Here is a 27,903-nt window from a genome sequence, read left to right on the forward strand (position 1 = left end):
ATTTGATGCACCAAACACGCTTTATATACCCGATTTTAATGAAAGTTGCAATAAGTGACGAAAACTGGCCTACAAATAAATTTGTCAAAATACATTTTACCTTATTCGGGGTAGCGAAGCGCACTGGGTTCAGCTAGTAAAATAAAAACATTGTCCTCAAGCTCAATAATCTTGATTTTATTAAAATTCGAAAGGTCGAAAAAAACATAAAAATTCGACAGAAAAATCCTTTTGTCCTATAGACATTTACGACAATGCGGTGGAACAGAATTTATATCATAAATAAAAAATGTATATCAACATAGTTTTTTTTTATTTCAAATTTCAAACATAATAAAGAATTTGTAATTGTTATGAATTTGAAAAAAAATCATTATAAAAACGTGTTAGAGAAAATATACAAAACTACAAAGATTAAGCAAAGGTTTTCCATTTTATTGTTAAATTGCTCTTATAAAAAATTTCAAAAGCAAAAAAAAATGTTTTGTCTGGATGTTGTTTATAAGCCAAAGTATTGGATCTAATATGTTACAAACGTTCAATAAATACAAATAAACGTATTGTTCTAAACTCAGTAACACAGTCAGCCTAAAATTCCGATTAAACGCTTAAACAACACCTTAAAACTTAACAAGAACTATGCATAAAATTGCTCAAATCATTATTGATCATTATTTTTATATTTTCAAATATGTTGGTCAATAAGTATACCAATGTAGTTAAATAATTCTCTGTAATGCTTCCAACTACTTTACATATTTCTTGAACAATTTAAAACAGTTTAAAATTTTACTCAAAAATTAAAAAATGTGTAACATAAGCTAATATCCTATGGGAACTAAAATCATTTCGGGCCCGGGCCCCCCCCTGGCTACGTCGGTTTTTGAGGGTATTATGAGATTTTCCCCAGACCATTCGAAAAGTGGTAGAAAGTGGCAACCCTGTTAGGATAACAAATGCAAATCCTTTCTAAAATGACACTACCATGCCCCTAAAGGCAAATTTGAGTCAAAAGTACAGTTAATTAACACCAATGACACTACAATTTTTAATAATATTCTATTGTTGCTTTTGTTTTGCAATCCCCGTTCCCGAGGATCAGCCAATATTATTGTTGTTGTTATCCCATCCAACGACAAAGTACAGAAACAACTTGTTGGAAGCTCTCTGTACATAATAAAGAACAACTGGCCACAATATATTACATTTTTAAAAATTGTAACGGATCCAAAAATTGAAAATCTGCAAAATCCTAAATTTGTTGCTTTTGATATGCACAACACTGTATGTATTTTCGTTATTGGTCTGTGGTGCTTCTGAAATACTTAACAAATTTTATTGGAGGATTGATCCGGTTATCTAAAATTTTGAACCGGATATTTTGATATTAAAACCGATTAACCGTATATGTATATCATTAGAATGCTAATAAAATTTTCAATCACATGAGACGCTAAAACAAAAAAACCGTTTTCTTAAACCGATTTTCATGGAAAATATCCCTGCGCATAAACATGAAAATCCAAGTTTGGGGGTGAACAATTCTTTTTGGCGATGAAAGTCGATTAAAATTATATTATAAATCTGAAAATGCTTTTGAGATGTACTAGAGAGTTCTTTATTATTGTCTTGGCTATAATTTTCGTCTCCGTGTTGGATCGAAAATCTCAATGGTTTGGCTGTTATATGCCAAAATATCCAAAAACCCAGTATAAAAAACTTCAAGTCAAAATCCGGGGGCTCGATTTTCACTTTAGACATATGGTCTAGTAGACTTTTTTGTTCACTACAATCCCGAGAATCAGAAACTCCAGGCGCAAGGTTAACATTTATTTCCTTCCATACAAATCGCCCGGTCTAATATATAAGCAATAAGTAATAGCAATTATGTACAAAAATGTTGTTTTTATTTACACTGTAAATAAATTTTAAAATTTTACAGTGATTTAAGATGGAGATTCGAGCAAAAACATTGTTTCTCACAACAAGGCTGCGTAATCAACAAGATCTTCGTTCGAAGCGAAGAAAGCGGACAGTTTTATGGGAACAGGTCTTAAGAGAAATTAAAGAAGTTGATTAGACCTTTCGATTCTCGCGCGATGTTATTTCGAGACAATTTTTTAAATTTTCTAGTTACGTATAAAAGAACAAAAAGGCGGAACAATACTTCTGGAGAAGTAACATGTCTTTGGAATCTTTCTGCGTTGCAAATGTTCAGATAGATGATTCTACAACATTTCTTTTTCTTTTTATTGTGTTTATCACACTCACTAGGCGTTTACACACGGACAGTATTGGCAAGACAATAGCAAAGTTACAAACCATTTTCACCAATACATTCATACTTTTCTTTATACATATTTAAAAATTTATAAATGTATTTGTGAAAAAAGTTTGTATTTTTTCTATTGTCTTGCCAATACTGGCATTTGTAAACGCAGGGTCAGCAAATTTTGACTGGAGGATTCATTCCCGCATTGTGATAAATTTAAAAAAATGTTTAAACGAAATTTGTGCGGCCGCGTTCTTCATGTTTGTTTTCCCTAATAACATCTGTCCGATGTTCCACATCGTCAATGTAAACAGTGTTCACAGTTGCATTGCTGTGTACAATGCATGAGTGTGCAACTGAAATATTTTGACTAAGTTTACAAAACACAAAGCAATTGACGATACGGAAGTCAGCCAGGCTGTTATTTCTGACATTCTCTCCGAAATCGGAACGAAATCCGAACGAATTGCTCTAAGAAAAAACGTATAGAAATCGGAACGAAATCTGAACGATTTTGCTTCCGAAATTGTTCAGATGTGTCGGACATCTGACATTTGGTTTGCCAGGGAGTGACATTGTTCTATTGCACGGATATCTGGCTAGGTCTTTCCAAAAGATGATCCAAGTAGTTATTTTATTTTTTGTGTAATAATATTTATGCCCGCAGAAATTATGCTAACACTTTCATACGGGCAAAATGTGCCTTATCGAAATAATGGTTTTAGACCCCAAGTATGTTTGCACGAAATCCGTTTCAGACAATTTTATTTTCTCAGGAAATATGGACTTACCCCTAATGAAACTTGTTGTTACAACAAAAATCAAAGTTTTATTACTTCTCTTGTTAGTTATGTTACTTTTCTTGTTGTTATGTGACTAGTTTCGCAGTTGGTTTGGCAGCTCTTCAGACATATCGGCTGTGGACGCTTCTCTGTCATCGAACTTTTGGTTTTTCAAATAAAAATGTGTTTTATACAATAACGGATATTTGGCCGTTCAATTGTATTTCTTCATGACAAAACGCTTCTTTTGCGCTGCCCGGCTGGGATTTGAACCCACGAAAGCCAAACTCATAACTTCAGTCCCGAGAGCAGCGACGATATGCATTTATGTAACAACCTTTACAAACTTTACTATTCATGTCAAAACCTGATGCTGTAGACACTATTATATCATTACGCCTATAATGCATTAAGTGTTCATTATTATGTATAACTAGCTGAACCCGGGCGCTTCGCTACCCCGAATAAGGTAAAATATATTTTGACACATTCATTTATAGGCCACTTTTCTTCACACATTCCAACTTTCATTAAAATCGGGAATACATATATAGCGTGTTTGGTGCGTCAAATACATGAAATCGGACGAAAATATATATGGGAGCTATATCCAAATCTGTACCGATTTCAATATAGTTTGACAAATGTTTTGCTAGACCCAATTCCGTCACACATTCCAATTTTCATTGTAATCAGACATACAGTATGCAATGTTCATATTCGTACTCCCCTAAAAAATTAATAAAATCGTTATTAATTCCATATTTTATGTGCAAATATGAAATAATTGATAGGAATTACCATAACGAAGAAAGATTTAAAAATAACAAAACACATTTTTAATTTACTCCGCCATTTAGGTATAGATGGCGCCTGTGTGGGTGGCAAAGTTCGTATTCGTACACCAATAAGCTCTATATATTAAGAGTTTTTAAGGATTTTCAAAGCAAAATACTGTACATTTTTGTTCTTTTCTTCTTTTGGAATGCCTCTGCTTTAGAAATATGTAAAAATAACGGTAATTTTATTAAAAATTGTGCATGAATACAAAGGCGGATATATATTTGAAATACTTAAGAAAAATGTGCTAGAAATGATGAACTATTGCAATTTATTCCCGAATATTGGACGAAAATAGCTAATAGCAGTCCTTCAGTAACAATATTCGAGGTCTAATATGAAAAAAAATGTGGTCCGCGTTTGGAAATGCAAAGAAACGTAATCCGGGCTTAGGTTTTTTGGAGGTTCCTCCGATTCTGATGCCATATCTCCGGATCAACGCGGAATTTCAGATATGTTAATAACCTATGTTACTTTTAGGCCATGTAGTGATATGCTCTAAAAATTTCAGGAAGATCGGTTCAGCGGTTTTTTAACAAACAAACGTACAAACACTTTTCTACTTTATATACATACATACATATATAGAAAAATCTCCATTAATTTTATTTAATAGTCTCAATAAAAACTAAATTAAATTTAAGGGAATCATGTTTTTAAGGGAATCATTTCAACTCATTTATTCTCTTATATTTCCCTGCTGGTATGGCCTCCCAGCAAGTGTTGAAGAGAAGGCCCCAAACCAATGGTGAGCAAAATAGGAAAAGAGAAAATTTAAGGGAGAATTAATATTTAATTTTTCTTGTTGTTTGATTACATATTTAAACATTTTTAAGCACTAATGTTACCTAAAATCGTGCTACAAATGAATTATTAAAGAATTATTACAAAAAATACGTAAACGCCCAAGTGTTGTTGAATTAATTAATTTAAGAGTATTTAACAGAAACCACCAGTGGATGGCCGTGCACACCATTGCCCCAAACATTAATGTTGTTATTGTTGTTGAGGTGGTGGGGAAAGAACAGCTGTTGGAGCACAAATTTTGTTCTTTTTTTGCTTTTTCATTCATTCAGTTTTTATTTAGCTTTCGCGCGGTGTTGTTGTTTGTTGTTTTTGATAAGCGTTTATTGTGTTTATTTGTTAAGGTATGCAAACAAGTTATACAATTTTAAATATAGTTAAGTTTAAGAATTGTGAAAGCAAACTGTTAATAATATTGTGAAAAGTGATTTATCTAAAATAAGAGTACAATTATATTTTGTGCCAAAAATAATAAAATAGTGGACCGATTGATAAGCATAAATAATTGTGGTATGCTCTTCACGATGGTTGGCGTTTCAGCTCAGTGTTGCCAAGTTTTAGAATTAAACAAATTTTAAAAAAATTTCAACTACATATATTAAAATAATAAGCATACTTAAATACGACCGTACACCCAAAGCTAAGCTATTTCATCACAAAAGTAGAACACATGTATTCTTATGAATACTTCCGAAATATGTACGTCAAGTGTATAAAATTCTAAAATAAATGTCTAAAAAATTAGCATTTCAGGTTGCCCGACGACCTGACTAGGTCGGTGGTGGTAGGAAGGTGAATATTTTTTTACGTCACGTCGGGTTTTAGGCATGGGTGTTTAACGCACTTAGCGCCGAATTTTTTTTTGCGAGAAAACTAAAAATTGTTACGAAAATTATATTTTGGAGGAAAATATAAGTGTCAAATGAAGCTTTATAAGCGCGAAATGACAGATAACAGACAATACTATAGCAAAAAAACCCACAAAATATTCGAAAAACCAGAGTTTTACAACCATTTTTGCAACCATTTTTTGTGGCGTTTTAACGACCAGTGGCTTTATTTGGGTTAAAAAGTTGTTAATATCCAAGTACGGCATGTAGATTACACACCTTAACAATGGCAACCCTAACATACATATGCTATAACATACACAACACAAGAGAAATAAATACATATGTATGTACATGTGTATGAAGGTGGCTACCGGTTTTGAGGTTTATTCCAAGCAAAATGTTCGATGCCAAAGATGCTATTCAAGAATGGGTGCAAGTGAAATGGAATGTCATTATTTTAGCATCTTCACTCATTCTTTTTACAAGAGCGTGACCCCCAAAAGATGTAATTCATTTTCAGGCATCTATATCAATTCTTTGTCATGTCATCATAATTAATTCCCTAGAATAGCATTTTCGCTAATCTTTGGCATGTCATTTGCACCAACCCTTTGGCATGAATTTTTCACGTCTTGTTCGGAAAATGCTGTATTGAAATATGATTTTCATGGCTTTTTTATTTATTCAAAGCAATTTATGAAATAACTATAACTTAATTATAATTGCAGTTTGTTGTTGTAACCAGGGTTTCGGAGTCGAGGTATTTTTGGCTCGACTCCGACTCCGACTCCAGACGAGTTTTTTTCACGACTCCGACTCAGACTCCGGGTCGACTCCGAGTGTGAATTCCTGAATTCCTATACCACTAAAAATGAATAAAATGTTCACAAATTTTTATCATTTTCCTATATATTGGCCTATATAGGCTAATGCGTTAGTTTTTCGTTGCATATTCATTGGAAAGGGCATTCATTGGAATGCATTCGAATATTACATTGAAAAATAGCAAAGTTAGAAAGGTTTTGTCGGTTTTCCTTTTTTGCAAAAGTATATTCTGACGGAATTCTTCCGCGTGAGAAAATCTTTAAACTTTCAAAATATCTGAAAATGGAGGGGCAATAAAAATCATATGGACTACATGCAATAAAAATTATAAACAATTCATGACCGAGTTTCAGATCGGATGTAAGCCAACATTTTAGTGTGCTTTGCCTTAAAAGGAGACCCCCATTATAAAGCTCAATAAAAGCCATTTTTCTTGATTTTTTTTTTTCGAGAAAACTACGTAACTTATTGGCAGATTTTTTTCTTCATCTAAAATAGAATAATATTACGAAGTTTTGAGGCCGTCTACGAAACCCTGTTTTTATTAAAACATTTTATGGTGCCAATTCTAGCTTGAAAACTAATAAACCACTTGTGATATATTTTTGCGGCCGATTGCGAGAAAAACACCGTTTATATGCCTCATACATAATAAAATAAATTGTTCCCATCCTACGCTCATACTAAGGCAATATTGTTCCGATCGACTTAAAAATTTGAAATTTATAAGTACGGATCACCCCTTAAACTAAAATTCAGCTCCTGCATTTTAAGCGTTGGTGTGGAGTGGATATTTTATTGAAATATTTGTGTACACCATCCAGCACGAAGGCAGATGGATGTTTTCTGGAACTGAAAAATTCGCACACGATGAGATTTCGTGCATGAAAATATTCTACAAAAATGTTTCTAGGAAAATTTTATGTAGGACGAGAAATCGATATGTTTTCATGTTTTCATTGTCCTTTATCACTTTTACCCGATCCTTTCTTATGAAAACATTATGATTATGTATTTAATTGAATTTCGTGCATGCTGGCGGGCGGATCCGGTTATTTGAATGTCTGCATCTAAAGCCCTCATTGAGTATATAATGAATCCTAGAAGAAATATTCGCCGTTTGTCAGACTTCTGAGTTATGGCGAGATGAATCTGTCGTTGACCAACAACGAATTTATGATGCTCTAATTCAGAGGCGTAACCATCCGAATTTCATATATAGTTAATAGATTTTGCGAAATTTATCGAAATACATAAACATACGGTTTTTTGAGAAAGTAACGAGTAAAACTGTTAAACGTAAAACTTTGAAAACGTGACAATATCGATTTCTTGGAAAAGGGAAACCTAAATATAATTTTCGGTGGAACGTTTTTGTAGAAAATTTCATTTTGTTTTACTTTTTGAGTTCAAGAAAAAGAGGGTCGTGGAAGGAACTGAGCTAGAAGGACAGCATATTCGAGAGAAAGGTTCCTCATTCTATTTAACTGAAAACATGTTATCTAAACATTATGAAACAATATCTCAATGATTGATGGGGGTCGATCAAAAAATTCATTATGTCATAACTCAGAAATTCCAGCTATGAGATCATTTGGGGCTCTCAATTCGGGCTTTCTTGACTTCCATTTTGTGTCACAGGGTATTCAGTAAGATTTCCATAGAGACCATAATGTCTTTAATAGAAGACAAGGATTACTCATCAAAAAAAGAAGATGAGAATACTAATAGACCTTTGTGAGAAGACCAGTAAGACTACTGACGAAAGAGGTTAAAGGTCCAATCTAAATTCTATTGTCATAGAATTTTACTCTTGTTTGCAAAACTGTAAGGAATCAATTGGATCAACAAAATAGGGTTGAATAGACTACACTTCAGAGGATAGTAAATATCCTGTGAATGGTCCTTTAACTTAGTATAATATACCGTTTGAATATATGTTTTCTTATACCTTTCTTTCAAAATATATGTATGATGATTTAAAAAAATGTTCTTGTTCCAAATTGAATGTTATATTTCTATAACGTGGAAAAATTTTTGCCCGGAGTCGGAGTCGAGTTATTTTTTTCGACTCAGACTCCGACTCCGACTCCAGCAAAATTGCTCGACTCCGACTCGTAGACTCCGACTCCGACTCCGAAACCCTGGTTGTAACAGTAGTTTATATGTACATTTTTCTGCTTAATGAATGTGGCTACATATTGAAGTTTGTTAATAGATTTGATGCTGAGCAGATCTTTTGTGTCATGAAACCTTGCTCTATAGAAATTTAAACGGCAGTACCATCCCGAGCGTATTGAGCCAAAAGTACTCTGCTTTATTCTGACAGCTGACGCTCCTCAGCTGAGATAAATGGTCGATATTCTCCGAGGACCGCATGCAGACGATAGATAGTTGTTTATTGAATCTGCGGCTGTATTCATGTGAATACTTCTTAAACCTGCTTGATAGGCTTGTTGATCCTAGTTCTGCTTGTTGATCCTGGTTCTGCTCCCAGCGACCATGACATTCAACTCTATTGTTCTCAACTCTGCCGCCCAGGTGGTGAACAAAGTGGCCGTAGATTTATTGGCTGATATTTGTATATTCCTCGCATGGAAAAGGGTGGTAAGATCAGACAAAAAAGAGTTCAGCCATTCACAAATTTCATCAGGGAAGACACCTGACAACAAGATCGTACAATCATCCGCATACGTTATAGGTTAGATAGTTCCTGCACCCAGCAAAAATTCGGATCCATTAGTCATTACGTAACCCATTACAAAGTAATGTAAACAAGCGTCTTTTCCCATTACAAGTAATCTGAAAAGTAATGGGATACTTTTAAAAAAAAAATTACAAGGCAAACCTACTTACTTTGCTCCTCACTAAGTAATGAGGACGGTGGCACAGTGAGAGTGTGTCCTACTATAAATCCTAGGGTTATGTGTTGAACGCTCACTGTCGGCACGCGAGTTTTTTTAATTAAAAAATAACAGTTCGTGGTGCACATGTGCACTGCACATTTAAGTTCTTAAGCAACCCTTAATGTTCGTGTGCGTGGCATAGTATGTAGTGTCTTTGGCTAGAAATCAGAGGGTCCGTGTGTTCAACTCCCACAGCGAGCGAAATAAAATAAAGTAAAATAAAAGTAAGAAGTGTGATGAAATTAAAAAAAATCTCTACATTAACTGTTCTAAAAATAGAATTTTTTTTCAATTTACTTTTCAACTTCTAGTGGCTACAGAATAACTAGTTATTCTAGTGGTCGTAAAATAACTACAAACTGAGTACGACATGCCCTTGTAAAAATAATGGGGAAGAAAGGAGGTTTGCGAGTAGTTAAGGCTGCCAAATATCCCTTACAAAACCCATGATTTAGGTAGGACTTTTTTCGCTGGGCAATATCACCTCGGACAACTCCAAGTTTCACTCTACGGGTCTTGGACATCTTGATCCTAAATTCTACGCACGACAGGCGTCCAAACATATAATTTATTATCCAACGTTTCAAACTTGGCCGGAGCGTAGTCTGCTCGATGAACTCAAATAGCGTGGAGTGCTTGACAATCTCACTACTATCACTGTTCTATCGCACGGCTTACTTTGATTGAGTCCTCGACTAATATGAGTAGAGATGGCGTGTAGCGCAGTTGTTGTGCTGCTTGCGGATCTCATGTTATCGATCGGCAACTAGACAGTTATTTCTGATGCTGGGATCTTTGTTACGGGCGACTAAAGCGAAATTGGTCTGCACGATTTACCTTTGCTGGCATACTTTCTAGGCTTCAGTAGCTGGTATATTTTCCAGACTTCGGGAACGATGTGTGTGGCTAGCGACAGGTTGAGAGCTTTATTGAGATACTTGACATTCGGCCATCCAGCTGTTGCAGTTTAAGCACCGCCGCTACTCGCAACATAGTTTAATTCCTCCGCAACTGATTGATTGGTTCATCTTACAAAAGGTTTTTCAGTTCCCATCACCAGTACAAATTTCGACATGGACTCTAACTGCAAATTACTATTTCGTGAATTTTATTTTACGAACATTTTGGAAATGTAGAGATCTACAAATCGACTTGTAGAGCAGGGCTCTCTAGAGCAGACAAGGAAAATTTTATAATACCACAGATTGCAGTCCGACTCTATTTTTTGCTCAATGATTGGGACTTCCTAGCGTAATAAATCTTACATAGCTTTAATAAATATAAACACAAAATTCATCTCTATTGGATCGATGGAATGGGTTCAAATGCTGATGAAAAGATCGGATCTATCACGACTTCCTTCGAATGGGTTCAAATGCTGATGAAAAGATCGGATCTTTCACGACTTCATTTGAACCAATGCAAAAGATCCAGTGAAATCATGGCATCTCATGGAACCACTTCCATAAAAGTTTGCTGGGTTTGTGCGATAAGAGATACTAGAATCTAGTCCCAGCAAACCAATCGTACCGACATCTTAACGAAATCGGAACAAAATTCGAACGATACGTCCGATGTCTGATCCGAAATCGTAACGATATCTTAACGAAAGTTGTATGAAGTGGTTGACATAATTTCGGAACGAAATGTCGGAGCGACATCGTATCGATTTCGATCCGATTTCGTAACGAAATCTGAAGAAAATCCTTGGGAAATTCGGAAAGGAAATTTCTTTCCGACATTCGTTCCGGAATCTGAACGAAATCGGCACAAAATCTGAACTATTACCGCTGCGAAAAATCGTTTAGAAATCGGAACGAAATCTGAACGACGTTGCTTCCGAAATTGTTCAGACATGTCGGACATCCGACATTTGGTTTGCTGGGGTATTAAATAGATAAGAGATACTAGAATCTAGATTCTAGAATTAAATATTAATTCTCCCTTAAATTTGCCTCTCTCTCGATTTTGCTCAGCTCTGTAACTAGATATGTACTCTTTAATATAATTATGTTGAGATGTGGAATATTTATGGAAAAATACTATGCACCGGAGGAGAACTAATCACCTATGATCATACTGGAGTCGCGTGCTACCTGTTCTATTTTTGTGTTGTCAAAGACAGAAAAAACACATTTTTGAGGGAATTTCATCTGTTTTAAATTAATATATTTGAAACAAATTAACAGTATGCTTTAGCTTTGCCGACAGAGATATACCCTCTGACTGTACAATAAAGAAGTAACAAGTGCTGTGGGAACAACTCTAGTTCAACAAAACTCTCCGTTTTTTGAAATTGTTTCCAGAGGTAGATATTGTTACGCTGATCATGGGGATGTATAATTTTCTTGAGGGACGGACCCGGTTATCCGGTTATTTGACTTGAAAAACCGGATACAAAACCCGGGTTAGACCCGGCTCTGCTGAACCGATTCCTACAAAATGGGTATCGTTGGAAACTTATGGAAATACCTAATACCTAAGGTTAAAGTAAAAGCTATAATGTGGCATACATTAAGCGAGCACCCATAATGGACCCATTTTCGACTTTTTGAGGGTTTTATGGGAAACCCCGGGTCCAGAAATGTGTAACCAAATCATATGACCACTTGCTGGATAGGAATTTCCATAAGTTTTCCAACAATACCCATTTTGGTCAATCGGTTCAGTAGAGGCGGGTCTAATCCGGAGTTTTTACCCGGATTTTCAAAAAAATGGAGAGTTTTTACTAAACTAGAGTTAAGCCGTGCTGTGAACCTAAATGTGCTAAGAACAGATCTTAGCATTAAAAAAAACATGTTCGCGGGTGGCAAAATAAGTTTTGGAAGTTTTCAGCGTCATTCTTAAGCGTAATTTTTACCCCACAAAGGTAGGTATCCCAATGAACATAGTCAATGGATCCGGCAAACAACAATTTTTGTTCGTCACTTTTTGATCTTTTGGGTCATTATATCAGGAAGCATGGACTTGCCCACGAAAAATATCATTGTAATCAGAATCACATGGGCATCTTCGATGCACTTAAACAATGTTTTGAAGGTTTTTTTTGTCAGCACACTAAGTACTGCTGTCCATCGCGTTGCAGTTATATTCCCGGCATACCCAGCAAACCAATCGTACCGATATCGTAACGAAATCGGAACAAAATTCGGACGTTACGTCCGATATCTGATCCGAAATCGTAACGATATCTTAACGAAAGTTGTATGAAGTGGTTGACATAATTTCGGAACGAAATGTCGGAGCGAAATCGGATCGATTTCGGTCAGAATTCGCAACGAAATCGGAAGAAAATCCTTGGGAAATTCGGAATGCGAATTTTTTCCTCCGAATTTTCGTACAGATTTCTGAACGATTTCTGAATAATGTCGTATGAAAATCGGAGGTACCTTCCGAACTTTCGTAAAGATTTCTAAACGATTTTGGAATAATTTCGTATTATTATTGAAGGAAAAAATTTTTCTCTGATGACTCTTTTTTATTGATCAATTTTCTTTGTTATGTTTTTTATTGGAAGATTATAATTTCAAAGATATCTAATGATTTTCACTGTTATTATCATTTTGTAGTTATAGTAGAACAATGTAAACTTTGTGTACGAATAAGTTGAGTCTATCAGCACTAGCTTGAATTATTATATGTTGCATTTATATTTAAAATATTTAAAAAATGTATATGCGAATTTTATAACCAACCATTTTGTTTTTTGATAACAAACTAAAATGTTGCTTGTTAGATATATACAAAAGGTGGTTGTTGTGCGAAGGGAAATTTGTTTCCGACATATCGTTCCGAATTCGTAACGAAATCGGAAGAAAAACATTAGCATATTCGAAGGGAAATTTACTTCCGTCATTTTCTCCGAAATCGGAACGAAATCTGAACGAAATCCCCTACGAAAAATCGTATAGAAATCGATACGAAATCTAAACGATTTTGCATCCGAAATTGTTCCGATATGTCGGACATCCGACATTTGGTTTGCTGGGTAGCTTCCACAGACCAACATATCGTGTTATATGTGGTGAAGTAGGTTTCTTTATCAGCATTTCATGTGCTGTCGGCTAGGGACTTGAGGACCTTGTTCCAACATCTCAGCTTGTCGCAAATAGATGTGGCATGCGCGGCATACAGGAAACTCCCTGTTTCACTTCAAGGGGCTTAGACTTCTTGTTCCTGAATTCCACGTACGACTGGCATCCGCCCATATAGTTGATTATCTAACGTTTTAAACTTGACCGGAGGATAGTCTGCTCGATGTCCTCAAATAGCGTGAAGTGCTTGACAGTATCAAAGGCTTTTGATAAGTTACTGTTCTATCGCAGGGCTTACTCTGGTTGAGTCGTCGACTAAAATGTGTGTAGATGGCGTGTAGCGCTGTTGTCGTGCTGTGCTGCTTACGGAATCCATGCTGACAATCAGCAACTGGATATTTATTTCTGAGGCTGGGAGAATAAACACTCAAGAGTCTTTGCTACGAGCGATAAACCCCAAACCGGTCTGTACGATTCACATTAGCGATTCACATAGCGAGACCACCTTGCCCGTTTTCCAGACTTCGAGAATGATGTGGTGGCTGGCGAAAAGTTTAGAACTTTGTTGAGATACTCAAATCCCTGCCTATCCAGTTGTTGCAGCGTTACCATGGAGATTCCATCAGAGACTAACGTTGTGGATGATTTAACGTTCCTGATGACATTCGCAACATCAGCTAATGTAAGTTGTAATAGTTCCTCCGCAGCAGGAAGAGGTCTAATGAGACGTAGTACTCTCCTCTTCGATAAAATGTCGATTATAATAATGTGACTGAGGTTCTATCACCCTTCTTTTCTGGGTTCGAAAGTGACTTAATCGGTGCCCACAGTTCACTTATTGCGGCACCAAAGTTGCAACCCTTCAGAAGATTTAGCCACTTGTTCCGCTTATGCTCACTGACCAACTAGTATCAGCTCCCTTACTCCGGTGTCACTGGTGTTGGCTCTATGATCCAGTCGCCTCTGCTGGGAAATTTGGTCTCACTTCGGATATTCGACCAGTAAGCGAATTTTGGCAAGCGTCTGCAGCAGTGATGTTGTCTCGGAACGTCCTTTCTGCTATCGGAACATCAGATTAGTGAACACTAGGCCAATTAGCTTTCCCTTGATTGTTGAAAGTGCGACGTTCTGAGATGATGATGGAGACAGTTATGGGGAGATGGTCTGAACTAAAAGAAACGACGTTATTTGCCAGACCATATGAAACGATGGTTATGTGTGAACGAACTGTGACACTCTCCGCTAATTCTGGTACGGGAGTCCTCTTTGACCCTTTAAAATGTAGAACCATAAATCTGCTCAGCCAGCACTATACCCCTCTGCTCGTTTTCGATGACCGAATGCCACAACTCGGCTTATGTTGGGCCTATAACCTGTAGTACATCTATTTATCGGCGGGATGTATACTATAAGCAACTCTACCTCAACAGTACTCATTTACATTCCATACAAAACGGCATCAGTTTGAATGCTATCCAAGCCTGCCTGATAGGCGCTCGTTTGTCTAGAGGACATTTGAATCTTTCTCTCTAGACCATGAAGATCTCTCCTGGCGTTTGGGGTGGGGGAGCCTGTTTAATAAATCGTGGCAGGGATGCTCACGGCGATAACATCCAAGCAGGTACTGCATCCTGTTGCGTTGATGCACCGGTAAATCCTTCGTCTCCTTATGAAGATGGTCCACTGGTGTCGTTAGGAGGCACCATGTTGCAGTCCTTAGGGCGGCATTCTGACCGGTTTGAATATTCTTCTTGCATATCACGCTGGCACCGCATAGCTTACCACAGACCGGCCTATTGCTTTCTAAGAGGTCAACAGGGTTTCTTTGTCAGCACCCGAAATGCTGCCGGCCAGCGTCTTGAGGACTTTGTTTCTACTTCTGATCTTATTGCAAATGTCTGTAGCTCTTGCGCGGCCGCCTTACACATGCTATCTAACGTTAAACCCAATATTTTGGGATAGTTAGTGGTCGGAATCAGTACACTATTGACAAATATGTTCAGTGGGAGCCTCTTTGCAGCCGTCCAAGTGGTGAATAGTGTGGCAGTGGATTTAGCGGCGGATACTTTCATATTCCTCAGATGGAAGGCCTGTTCTGGTTCAGTCCTCTGCTGATATGTATGTGTGGATATGGCGTCTAATGCTGTTGTAGTACTATGCATTTTCCGAAATCCATGTTGATGTTGGGCAACTGGAAAGCAGCTTTACATGGCGGGGAGGAGTAGTGCCTCTTGGATCTTTCCTACTGGCGACAGGAGTGAAACCGTCCTGTACGATTCCCCTCTGCTGGCATCCTTGCCAGGCTTCAGTAGCGGGGCCACCCTGCCAACGTTCCAGGGTGGCTAACGATAGGTTGAGGGCACTTGTTAAGTACTCAACACTGGGTTCATCCACTTGCTTAAGCATTACCATCGATATTCGGTATGGGCCCAACGCTTTGGATGATTTCGCGTTTCGGATGGCATCTGCAACATCGCGCATTGTAAGTTGTGGTGGTACCTTCTCGGCTGGGATGGCTCTTCTTATACGGCGTAGCACACTCCTCTTTGTGATACCGCTCTCGGGGTGCTCTATGAACTACCGGTTAAAATAACACGTGCACCTCTTTGGGTCAGTTACAGTCACGCCGTTGAAAGTAACAGCCGTTCTGCCATCCTTCTTTCCCGGATTCGAGAGTGATTTACCCGTTGCCCACAATTTACTTAATCCTGTACCAATGTTGCATTGCTTCAGCTGATCCAGCCACTTTCTCCAATTATGTTCGCCTTCTTTACTGTTGACTTCAAAAGTAAGCTTTCTAACTCTCGGGTCCTCAGGGTTCGTACGAAGAAGCTCATCACGCTCATTTGTGTGTGGGGAAATTTGGTCTTATTCCGGTTATTCGACCAGCAGGTATGTAGCGAGCGGCTGCTGCTGTGATGATGTCCCGGAAAGTTCTCTCAGCTACCCGAAGATCTGAGGGGATGGGCAGCTCTCTGAAGCGGTGATTAGTTAAATCACTGAACCCTTGCCAATCCTGAGTCTTTTACCTTAGTTCTTTGATCTTCATGATCCCGCTGGCAGGAACTCGGGTGTTGTGTGGTTCCTGGTCAATCCGGCATCAAAAGCCCGCCACCGTGGGATTGTATGCTTGTTATTTATCATCCAGTACGTCACCCTGAGTCTTTTGGTTGTTGTTGTAACAGTGTTGTATGTTTGTATGTTCGTTCTCCTGTTCAATCTGGCTCTGGGTCTATCTCCAGTTCCAGGAAGGTGGCTACTTCCATGGGATGTAACCACAGATCCACTGGTGTCACATGAGTAGGCTTGACGGGGCAGTTGAATAGGTGCTTAGTATCGTGCGGGCCCATGCCGCATACTGGGCAGATGTCTTGCGCGGTGCGATAGATTCCCGCACAATAGGAATTTAGGGGACTGCAATATCCCGAGCGTAATTGTGGTGGCAGCTGACGTTCTTCAGCTGCGATGGATGGGGGATGTACTCCGATTACTGCATTCACACAATAATTGCTTATGGTCTTAGCAACTGTGTCCGTGTGAATGCTGTTCAAACCTGCCTGATATGCCTGTTGATCTAAAGATTCTCTCCTATATTGTTGGACCGTCGTCTCTAGAGCATGAATATCCTTCTTGATATGCCTGGGTGTATCGGTGGCCAGCAGATGGTTATTGGGATGGCTCTCACGGTAACACCCGAGCAAGTACTGCAACGATAGCATCTCATGTAGTCGTACTGGAAGAATCTTTGCCTCCTCATGTAGATGGTCCACTGTAGATTTGAGGAGGCACCCTGTTGCTGTTCTCAGGGCGGCGTTCTGACAAATTTGAATCTTATCCCACTGCGTGTCACATAAATTCGGGGCCAAACTGGCGCCGCATACCTTCCCACAGACCGACCTATCGCTTTATACGTGGTCAACAAGGTGTCTTTATCTGTACCCCAAGTGCCTACGGCTAGGGACTTGAGGACCTTGTTCCTACATTTTAGTTTATCGCAGATTGCTGTGGCATGCGAGGACGACGTAAAAGTGGTGTCGAATGTAACCCCTAAAATTTTGACGAAGTTTGTGGTCGGAATTCTGCTACCATCGACCCTGATATTCAACTCTCTTCTATACTCCGTCCATGTGGTGAACAGAGTGGCCGTCGGTTTAGTGGCGGATATCTGCATATTCCTCGCATGGAAAAAGGTTGTAAGATTTGTTAAATAGGAGTTCAGTCTCTCACAGATGTCATCAGGGTAGGTACCTGACGCCAGGATCGTACAATCATCCGCATACGTTACGATCTCAATGCCGTCTGGAGGGGGCGGAATACAGGAAAGGTAGATGTTAAACAGTTCCGGAGATATCACCCCTCCTTGGGGACTCCCTGTTTCACTCTACGGGGCTTGGATTTCTTGTACCTGAATTCCACCCACGACTGGCGACCACACATATAGTTGATTATCCAACGTTTCAGACTTGGCCGGAGGGTTGTCTGCTCGATTTCCGCGAATAGCGAGGAGTCCTTTGGTAGTTACTATTGCCTTAGTTCTTTCTGCTTCATGATGCCTATGAATCAATAAAACAATTTTCCAAAAATTTCTACACTTCCAGATGTTGCGATTTAATAATTTGCCGAAAATTAGAAATATATTTTCGCCAGCGTTGAGGACATATAAAACATCAGGCATTCCAGAACTGACAGAGGTAATTAAAATCTAACTTCTACTTCCCTTCGAAATGAATCGAACTTTAGTAACATTTTCTCCAATAGGTCCGTCACAACATCAAACGTGGCAATTACGCCGAATTGAATGGCAAAGATGTTTCATTCTTTGAATCCCTAATTGGACCCACCAATCTACTTCAGGAAGGCGCAGATGATTTGCAGGGCTATAATGTGGATTTTTTGCGTAGTGTGAGAGGACGCAGTAAATTGGTATTGAAACCTGGTACAACACAAGAGATTTCGGAAATTTTGCGATATTGCAATGACCGCAAATTGGCTGTATGTCCTCAGGGTGGTAACACCGGTTTGGTGGGTGGTTCCGTACCAGTTTGTGATGAAATTGTTCTTTCACTGGCACGTTTAAATAAAATTCTCAGCATTGATGATATTACTGGGATTACGGCCTGCGAATCAGGTGTTATTCTCGAGAATTTAGATGCTAAAACTCGGGAAGCAGGATTTGTGGTACCATTGGATTTGGGTGCCAAATCAAGTTGTCACATTGGTGGTAATATTTCAACAAATGCTGGTGGTTTGCGGGTTATACGTTATGGTAATTTACATGGCTCGGTGTTGGGTGTAGAAGCGGTGAGTTTTTGATGGATGGAGATTTGAAAATTGTTTTATAAAAGTTTAAAATTCTTTTCTTTAGGTCTTAGCCAATGGCCAGGTACTTGATTTGATGTCGGATTTTAAGAAAGACAATACCGGCTATCATTTGAAACATTTGTTCATTGGTTCCGAAGGAACTTTGGGTGTTGTTACAAAACTGGCCATACTATGTCCAGCAGTATCGGATTCTGTGAATGTGGCATTTTTGGGTAACTATTTGGGATTTTTCTGATTAAAAGAAGTTGGACTAATATGAAAAACCTTTTCATCCTCAGCCCTAAATTCCTTTGAAGCAGTCATGCAAACACTGAAGAATGCCAAACGTCACCTGGGTGAAATTCTGTCGTCTTGTGAACTTATTGATGCTCCATCATTGGCTGCCAGTATGGAAAACAACAAGTTGCAGTAAGTGGATCTTCAAACCAATTTTTTAGTTGATAGCACTGCGAAACGAAATTTTGGGGGACGGAAAATTCCTTTTGGGGATGAAAGCCTTTGGAGAAGGACATATCCGCCGTGATTCCAACTTCTGAATTATGGCGTGATGAATCTTTTGCTGGAGACACTATGAGCTGTATCAAAATAACCGGTTCCAAAATTCGGATATCCAGATCTGTATTCCAAAAAATAATGATATTAACGTGCTCGGCAAAGCGAGATCCAATTGCGCTGAATATTTGTAATGACTAAGAGAATTGTAGATCATCAATAGGTTAAAAGGAATATATTGAAATAAATAGATATAGGGTTGTCATAGCCAGATTCGGGTTAAAGTGAAAAAGGACCGCTTAAACAAGATGATATCGATTTCCTGCCTTTAGGAACCGTACCTAAAATCTTCCGTGCGATATTTTTGCAGAACATTCCCAAGCTGTAAAATGTCATCATCTGGTACTTTTATTGCGGTTCTTGAAATAAAGGACAAAAAAGGATATTGAAGGAAACGAGATAGAAGGTCGAAATGCTCTACGAAAAAAATCCTCATTTTATTTGACTGAAGAAAAGTCATCATTAAAATAAGCTTAAATAGCAAATAGGGTCTCCAGCAAAATATTCACCACGCCATAACACAGAAGTTTGACTCACGGCAGATATGTCCTTCGGGGTTCTGTATGTACTCACCAAAGGCTTTCATTGCCAAAAGTAATTTTCCACCCCCCAAACGTTGAACTCCATTTTGTTGCACAGTGTAGCCAGAGGTTCGTCTGTAGTCAAGAATCTAACAACTGAACCTAGTCTCAATTTTATTTTTCAAAATTCTAATTTGTTTTTTATTTTTACCTCTGTTTTCTTTTCCACAGATCCCCCATTGTAGGCTATCCCTTCTATATGCTCATCGAAACCTCGGGTAGCAATGCTGAACATGACATGGAAAAACTGAATAATTTCATCCAACTGGTAATGGATAGGGGTGACGTGGTCGATGGCACTTACACAAGTGAACCAAGTAAAATGCAAGAAATATGGAAATTAAGAGAATTTATATCGACAGCATTGACCAAAGATGGCTACTGCTTCAAATATGATATATCATTGCCACTGCGTTCGTTCTATGAAATTGTTAAGGTGGTTGATAAACGTGTTGGACATTTAGCTAAACGTGTTACTGGTTATGGTCATTTGGGTGACCTGAATCTTCATCTCAATGTGTCGTGTGAAGAATATTCTCCGGAATTGTATAAGCTACTGGAACCTTTCGTCTATGAGTACACCGCCCAGTTGAAGGGTAGCATTAGTGCCGAACATGGTATTGGATTTTTAAAGACAAAATATTTGAAACACTCCAAAAGTTCCGAAGCCATATCAATGATGCGTGAAATGAAACAATTGCTGGATCCTAATGGTATTTTGAATCCCTACAAAGTTTTGTACTGAAAACAATTTTAATTGACTGAGGACTGAATATGTTAATGTTGCAATGAAATTTGATTATGAACAAATTAAAATGTAAATACATATTTTTAAGAATAAACGCACATATTTTTATTTTAAACATGCTTGTGTAATTTTGCCTATTAGCGTGACGATCAGTTTAAATATTATTTTATTTATTAATTTCTCTTTGTACTTTAGCTGAATGATCGAAGATGTTTTTAAATGAAAAAGGAAAGCCGAAGAGATTCCCACACAACCACAAAATTATGCGACCGCACTGTGGTCCAAACCTGCGACAAAAGTCGAAAAATCGATATCAACAAATTTCAAAGACAATTAAGCAATTTTAACGTTACTTAAGAAAGCCAATCCGTGCGGAGTTGTTTTTCTCCACTTTTTTTCTCCTATCGGACGCCTCCCCAGGTGGTGGATAGGGGAATGCTCGTCAGCGATTGCTCACTGAAGGGTACCGCAAAAATAAAATATGCGGGGCGAACCAAAAAAAGAAGGGGGAAAAGGCAGTGTCTGTTCCCACATTGGGCGACTGCAAACAGCGTCTGTACTCCAGTGGAGCGGCTGAATACGAAGACGGTAAACTCCAAACCCACTAAAGTAATATCCCATGAAAATCATACAATGAAAATGGAAACACAAAATAACAATCGGCCCTCAGTCTCCGGCCAAACGAGGGTGCTAAGAATCCCCGGAGGTAAAACAAAACTTAACATCGGAACATGGAATGTTCGAAGTCTTTATGAGCTTGGAAAATTGGATAACACCATAAGCGAGATGAAGCGGCTGCAAATAGATATATTGGGTATAAGTGAGACATGGTGGACCGAAAGCTCAGAGTTCTTCTCTGAAAATACAAAGGTTTATCACTCAGGCAATGTTGACGGAATCCACAGAAAGGGCGTTGCTATCTTAGTTAAAAGTAACATTGCACCCAGTGTGACAGGATGCTTCCCGATTTCGGATAGGGTGATGATGATCAAAATATCCGGAAAACCGGTTAACTTGAACGTAATACAAGTGTATGCACCCACATGTGATGGCGACAATCTCGAGGTAGAACAATTTTACAGTGATGTGGAAAAAGTGTTGATAATGACGAAACCCCATGATATCACAATTATACAGGGGGATTTTAATGCGAAAGTTGGAAAGGAAGAAACAACTGATGTTACAGGTAAATTTGGGTTGGGCCAACGTAACGAAAGAGGAGAAAGGCTAATTCAATTTTGCCAAGAACACAAGTTTAAAATTAGTAACACTATGTTCAATCTCCATCCGAGACGATTATATACTTGGAAGTCGCCACAAGACAGCAATAATAATATAGTCAGAAACCAAATCGACTACATAATTATCAATAAGCGATATTCTTTCTGCGTGAGTAGATGCTCCACATATCCCGGTGCTGACGTTCCATCAGATCACACCCTCCTACTTTGTAAGATTGGCATAAAATTGGCTATCACCCGCAGGAGAAACCCCCGGAAGAAAATAGATTTCGAAAAGCTTAGCGACCCCTTTATGAAACAAACAATGAAAGATCAAATAAACGCCAAACTATCCTTCGTTGGGGAAAACAATGAACAGCAATGGAACAGTTTAAAAGAATCCATCAACAACGTGTCGAAAGATGTATTAGGTACAACTACACGGAAGAAGAACAACTGGATAACAGAAGAAATACGTGCACTTCGAGAAGAACGGAGCAAATACAGAAATAATAACTATGAAAAATATTGGGAATTGAATCAAGAAATTAAAACCGCAATTCGTGCAGCGAAAAATGCACAAATAAACAGAGAATGCCAGGAAATTGAAAGATTACAACTTCTCCATGACGTTTTCAATCCCCACAAAAAAATGAAAGAGGCATCCGGAATATATGCAAAAAGAACGTCCGCGATTATTTGCGACGATAATAATGTAGCTCACTACGAATGTGAGGATAAGAGTAAACTATGGGAGAGATATATCAGAAATTTATTTACTGACGAGAGTCGAACCCAATTCCTAACCAATACACACCAAATCGGTATTCCAGGAAGACTAATCAATGATGAAGAATTGGAATCGGCAATAAAATCTATGAAACACAAAAAGGCACCGGGGCCAGATGATATACCTGTCGAAGTACTCAAATTAATAGAAGGAAACAATAAACAACTATTATTGGGGTTGTTTAACCAAATTTATATTACCGGGGAATATCCGCAAGATTGGCTCCAATCAACATTTATACCTATACCCAAGAAACATAATGCGAATACGTGTGGTGACTTCAGGTTAATTAGTTTAATGAGCCATGCCCTGAAAATATTTCTAAAAATAATTCACAGAAGAATATACCCACTATGTGAGGCACACATGGGGCAGACGCAATTTGGATTCAATGAAGGTATGGGAACGCGAGAAGCACTACTTGGACTTAACGTATTAATACAAAAATGTCGAGAAGTTCAAAAAGACGTATATATTTGCTTCGTGGATTATGAGAAAGCATTTGATACGGTGAAACATGATAAACTGATGAATATCTTGACTTCTATTGGGCTAGACGAATGGGATATAAGATGCATTAAAAATTTATACTGGAATCAAGTAGCAAATATTAATGTAGATGGTGAATTAACAGACAATGTTCAAATTTCAAAGGGTGTAAGACAAGGATGTGTTTTGTCTCCCCTTCTATTCAACATATATTCAGAACAAATATTCGTAGAATCCATTGCTAGAAAGAACATTGGTATTGCTATAAACAATACGCTAATTAATAACATCCGTTACGCCGACGATACTACGTTATTAGCAAGCAGTTTTGCGGGGCTACAAAGATTATTAGATGTACTTGTGAAAACAAGCGAAATATATGGATTACGTATTATAATAAAAAAGACCAAATATATGATTGTGAGCAGAAAGTCTGTGGAAACAACTGCACCTATGTTAATAAGTAATACCGAAATAGAAAGAGTTAAAACGTTTAAATACATGGGAGTCCAGATTAATGATCAGTGGGATATGTCGACAGAAATCAAGTGCAGAATTGAAATGGCACGAAATTAATTTTTTAAATATAAAAAAACGCTTACAAGTCATGATATAAGCCTAACAACAAAAATGCGCTTTGTTAAATGTTACATATGGTCAGTACTATTATACTCAGCCGAAACCTGGACGGTAAAAGTAACAGATCAGAAAAGATTAAATTCGTTTGAAATGTGGATATATCGCCGTATTTTAAAAATTCGTTGGACTGAACGTATCTCAAATGAAGAAGTGCTTAGACGCATGAATACCGAACTTCAAATTACACGTATGATAAAAACCAGAAAAACTGCCTATTTGGGCCATTTAATGAGGAATGAAAAATATAAGCTGCTCCAAGCCATTATACAGACCAATATCGAAGGAAAAAGACCCAGAGGAAGAAAAGAAACAATATGGATAAGTAACATTAAAGAATGGACGGGTGTGCAAAACGAACGAATTCTTTTAAATGCCGCCAGAAACCGAAGCCTTTCGATGATTGAATAGAACATAGTTTAATTGTACTATAATATTAACAATTAGTTAAGTTAATTTATGTAACACTGCATTATAATTGTATGATCGCTAACATCCGAACACGGATTGGCAAATAAAGAAGAAGAAGAAGAAAGCCAAACAGAAGAAGTTGACATTTACGTATGATCTCTTTAAGACTTTAAAAATGTCAGTAAGGTTGTGACTTCTTACAGGGCAAATAACTAAGATTAAAAAAAAACAAAATTATTTTTTTCGAAATGGAAGTTTTAGTTAAAGGTATTTTAATTACTTTTACATAATTAATTAAATTTTTTTAAAATACTTTTTTGTGGATTTTTTCCCAAGTCCTAAAAATTGATGTTCAGTTTTACTAACTAAGCCATCCTATGCCACTCTCATTTTTTTTGGAGAATGTTCGCAGTAGTTTCAAGTTTAACAAGTAAAAAGGGATCAGTCGGCTTTGCCGACAGAGATATACCCTCAGCCTGTGTGGATTGAAACACCTTTTTCCCCAAAAAGGGTTTGAAAATTATGGGCGTATGAACCGACAAAAATATGGATTTGGATAGAATCTCAAAAAGTTTTGCGGGGAAGGTATCGAAAAGAATGGACCGACAAATTCCATTTTGAAAGTGGGTCTTATTTTGGGTGTCATTCCTCTCGAAAGATATCGCGACCACCTGTCGTTTCATTCGGTCACCATATAATTCACAGGTGTTGGACCATTATATCAGGAAGCATGTACTTGCCTACGAAAAACATGATATCGCTGTAAACAGGACTAGGTATACGCAGTGGAATGCAATAATCGGTTTTTCGATTATACGGTTTTCGTGAAAAACTTAAAACTCGATTTTCGGTTAGTCGATTATTTGAGAGTGTATTGAAAGTCGACTTTCGATTATTCGTTAACCGCCGAAAACCGAATATAATCGACCATTTTCGTTGATGCGATCCATCATGTATGTATGTATACAAAAGTACCGTCCATTACGCGGTTTTAGCACACCCAATAGTCAACTACGAATAATAATAGACTACGACTAATGGTCGACTGCGAATAATAGTTGACTCCGTCTTTCGAAAGTCGATTAAGAAAAATCGATTATCCGGTTTTCGCATAGTCAATAGTCGACTACGACTTTTAGAAATTTTGCGGCTAATAATCGATTAATCGATTAACCGAAATCGATTTTACGTATCCCTAAACAGGACCACTAGGGTAAAACTTTTCAAGGGATCCTCGCACAGACCCTTAACCGGGTTGCTCTGTTTATGAGATATCACGCGTACTATTTTAGCTAATATTTTCGAATTTTTGTGGGTGAGGTACCGGAAGGAGTGGATCTACAAGCATCACCTTTGAATTTCATCTAATATTCGAAGAAATATTACGATATGAAAAGTGTGGATCAATTCAGTATTTGGTTCGAGAGTTGTCGTGCTCTCCAGCCACTAGGTAGTGCCATAGAGGGTTTTACACCGTTCGGACTGTTTTCTCAAGAAGTATGGACTTACCCCTGAAAAAAACAATATCGTCGTAATTGAGGCAGCGAAGTTCTTAAAATGAACTTATCCAAAATTTTGTGTGGGAGGTACCCGAAATATATAGTCCATATTTGCTCCTGATATATATTTGGTAGATATATTGGGATGTGTAAAGTATGGACCAAATCGGTCACTACAATCAAGAGTTATCATGCGCACACTTTTTCCGAACATTTTTGAACTCGAGAGCAGGTCCTAAAGTGAACTTTTCCAAAATTTTGTGTAGGAGGTACCCGAAGGAGTGGACGGATTGGACGGATTGGGTCCATATTGAAACCTCATCTAAGTCTAGTAGAAATTTTACGATGCACAAAGTAGAGACCAAATCGGTTACCCCTTCAAGAGTTATCGTGTGCACAAATTTTGCGAACATTTCCGAAGTTTTGTGGGGGAGGTACCGGAAGGAGTGGGCCGATATAACCCATCTTCGAACTTAAACTAAGTTTGGACAAAATATTACGAAAGCCGAATTTTGGACCGAATCGGTTGATCCGTTCGTGTGCACCAGCCAGCCACACAGACAGACGGACGGACATTGCTAAATCGACTCCAAATTTTCTGAAACACATTTCGTCCAAACATACATACTTGGGGTCTAAAACCATTATTTCGATGAGGCACATTTTGCCCGTATGAAAGTGTATATACCCTCGTTAGCATAAATGCTGAGGGTATAAAAATATTGGTTCCAGCTGCATATTTTTGCATTTCCGTGTGTGACATTAAAAATATTAATGATGCTTCTGGTCGTTTTATTGTTGTTTTTTTTTTAATGTTTTGTTTTTTCATTCAAGATTTTGATATTTTTGATTATGTATCTACTTATGAGTGGATTTTTCACACTTGTAAAGGTTGTTTTTTTAAGCGAGATAGAACTTTAAATTGTAAAAAGTAACACAAAAAATTAAATTTTGATGAAACTTTTTTTATTTGTTTCAGTATACTCTGACAAATCATCATGAATAGACTCACGCTTGAAGGAATTGAAGCCACAAGACCATTATATGCGTCGTTCTTTCGCCGATTGGGCTCTAGAGCAGTTGGCAAATGACCCGTTGTTTTATCGCAAAATTGTGTTCAGCGATGAGGCGCATTTTTGGCTTAACGGGTTTGTTAATAAGCAAAATTGCCGCATATGGAGTGAGACCAATCCACAAGAGACCCTACAGACTCCATTACATCCAGAAAAATGCACCGTATGGTGCGGTTTTCACGCTGGTGGCATCATCGGACCTTATTTCTATGGAGATCGTTACCGCACCATGATCAATGATTTTTTGTTTGAAAATATGGATGACATTGATCCGGAGGAGATGTGGTTTCAACAGGTTGGCGCTACGAGCCATACGGCGAACGCAACCATCGACTTATTGAAATCAAAATTTGGTGATAAGTTGATTTCGAGAAGTGGACCTGTCAATTGGCCTCCAAGGTCGTGCGATTTGACACCTCTCGATTATTTCCTGTGGGGCTACGTGAAGTCACTGGTTTATGCTGATAAACCAGCAACAATTGATGCTTTGGAGGCCAGCATTGTTCGTGTTATTCGTGACATACGGCCAGCAGTGCTCGAAAAAGTGGCCAAAAATTGGACGTCCAGAATGCACTTCGTCAAGAACAGCCGCGGTGCCCATATGCCCGAAATCATTTTCAAATGTTAATGTCACGTACTGATCTTTCGAATAAAAAAAATTTTGATTACAATTTAATTTTTTGTGTTATTTTTTACAATTTCAAGTTCTATCGGCCTTAAAAAAACACCCTGTATATCTTTGATATATGATATATAAAGTGAATATTCATATCCTTAAAAAAATGAAAAATACGGACTTGAAATCGCCAAGACCCCTTTGAACTGGGTTGTGCAAAAATGGAGGACTATGCTGTTTTCTGATTAATATAAGTTGATTTGTGCTTGTGTCATCCAGAATAGAGGATACGCAACGAAATATTGATTTCTATAGTCCCAATTTACATTGGGCGAGTTTACTTGCGGCAATTGTCATATTGTAGGAGAGGGAGGTGAGGCATATGGCAACCCTTTGCCTCTCAGCACCCTCTCTCACCTACAAACTGACAATTGCCGCAAGTAAACTCGCCTAATGTAAATTGGGACATAGTTTTTGTTGTACCTCGAATTGGGGGGTGCTTTAGTTTTGTTCGCTTATATTTGCTACCTAAAATGTTTTCTACATTTTAACTTTTGTTTGTTAAATTCTGAATTCCCTATGTTTGTATTTTCCAATAATAAAGATATAAATAAAAAGACAAATAGAAAAAAAACTACAACCTTGTATTCTTAAAAAAAAATTACCATTT

General features: G+C 37.9%; 2 protein-coding genes across 2 annotated transcripts in view; both read left to right on the top strand.

Annotated features, from left to right (window-relative positions):
- LOC141397941 (uncharacterized) overlaps window positions 1–26,563 on the top strand; it is a 229,001-nt gene extending 202,438 nt beyond the window's left edge. The window contains exon 3 of the mRNA XM_073974931.1: window positions 26,524–26,563. Coding sequence (XP_073831032.1) covers window positions 26,524–26,546 — 23 coding nt within the window. The 3' untranslated portion in view covers window positions 26,547–26,563. The remainder of the gene's footprint in view (window positions 1–26,523) is intronic.
- On the top strand, window positions 4,968–20,608 carry LOC141396438 (D-2-hydroxyglutarate dehydrogenase, mitochondrial-like). Its single transcript, XM_073971904.1, has 6 exons — window positions 4,968–5,042; window positions 17,895–17,987; window positions 18,055–18,597; window positions 18,662–18,830; window positions 18,897–19,026; window positions 19,923–20,608. Exons 2-6 carry the CDS (start codon window positions 17,895–17,897, stop codon window positions 20,494–20,496), a joined length of 1,509 nt encoding a protein of 502 aa, XP_073828005.1. The 5' UTR covers window positions 4,968–5,042; the 3' UTR covers window positions 20,497–20,608.
- Window positions 26,564–27,903: the final 1,340 nt, after the last annotated feature.

The sequence above is a fragment of the Musca autumnalis genome, unplaced genomic scaffold, assembly GCF_047663935.1.
Source record: "Musca autumnalis isolate F117 unplaced genomic scaffold, ASM4766393v1 scaffold_3, whole genome shotgun sequence".
NCBI lineage: Eukaryota > Metazoa > Arthropoda > Insecta > Diptera > Muscidae > Musca > Musca autumnalis.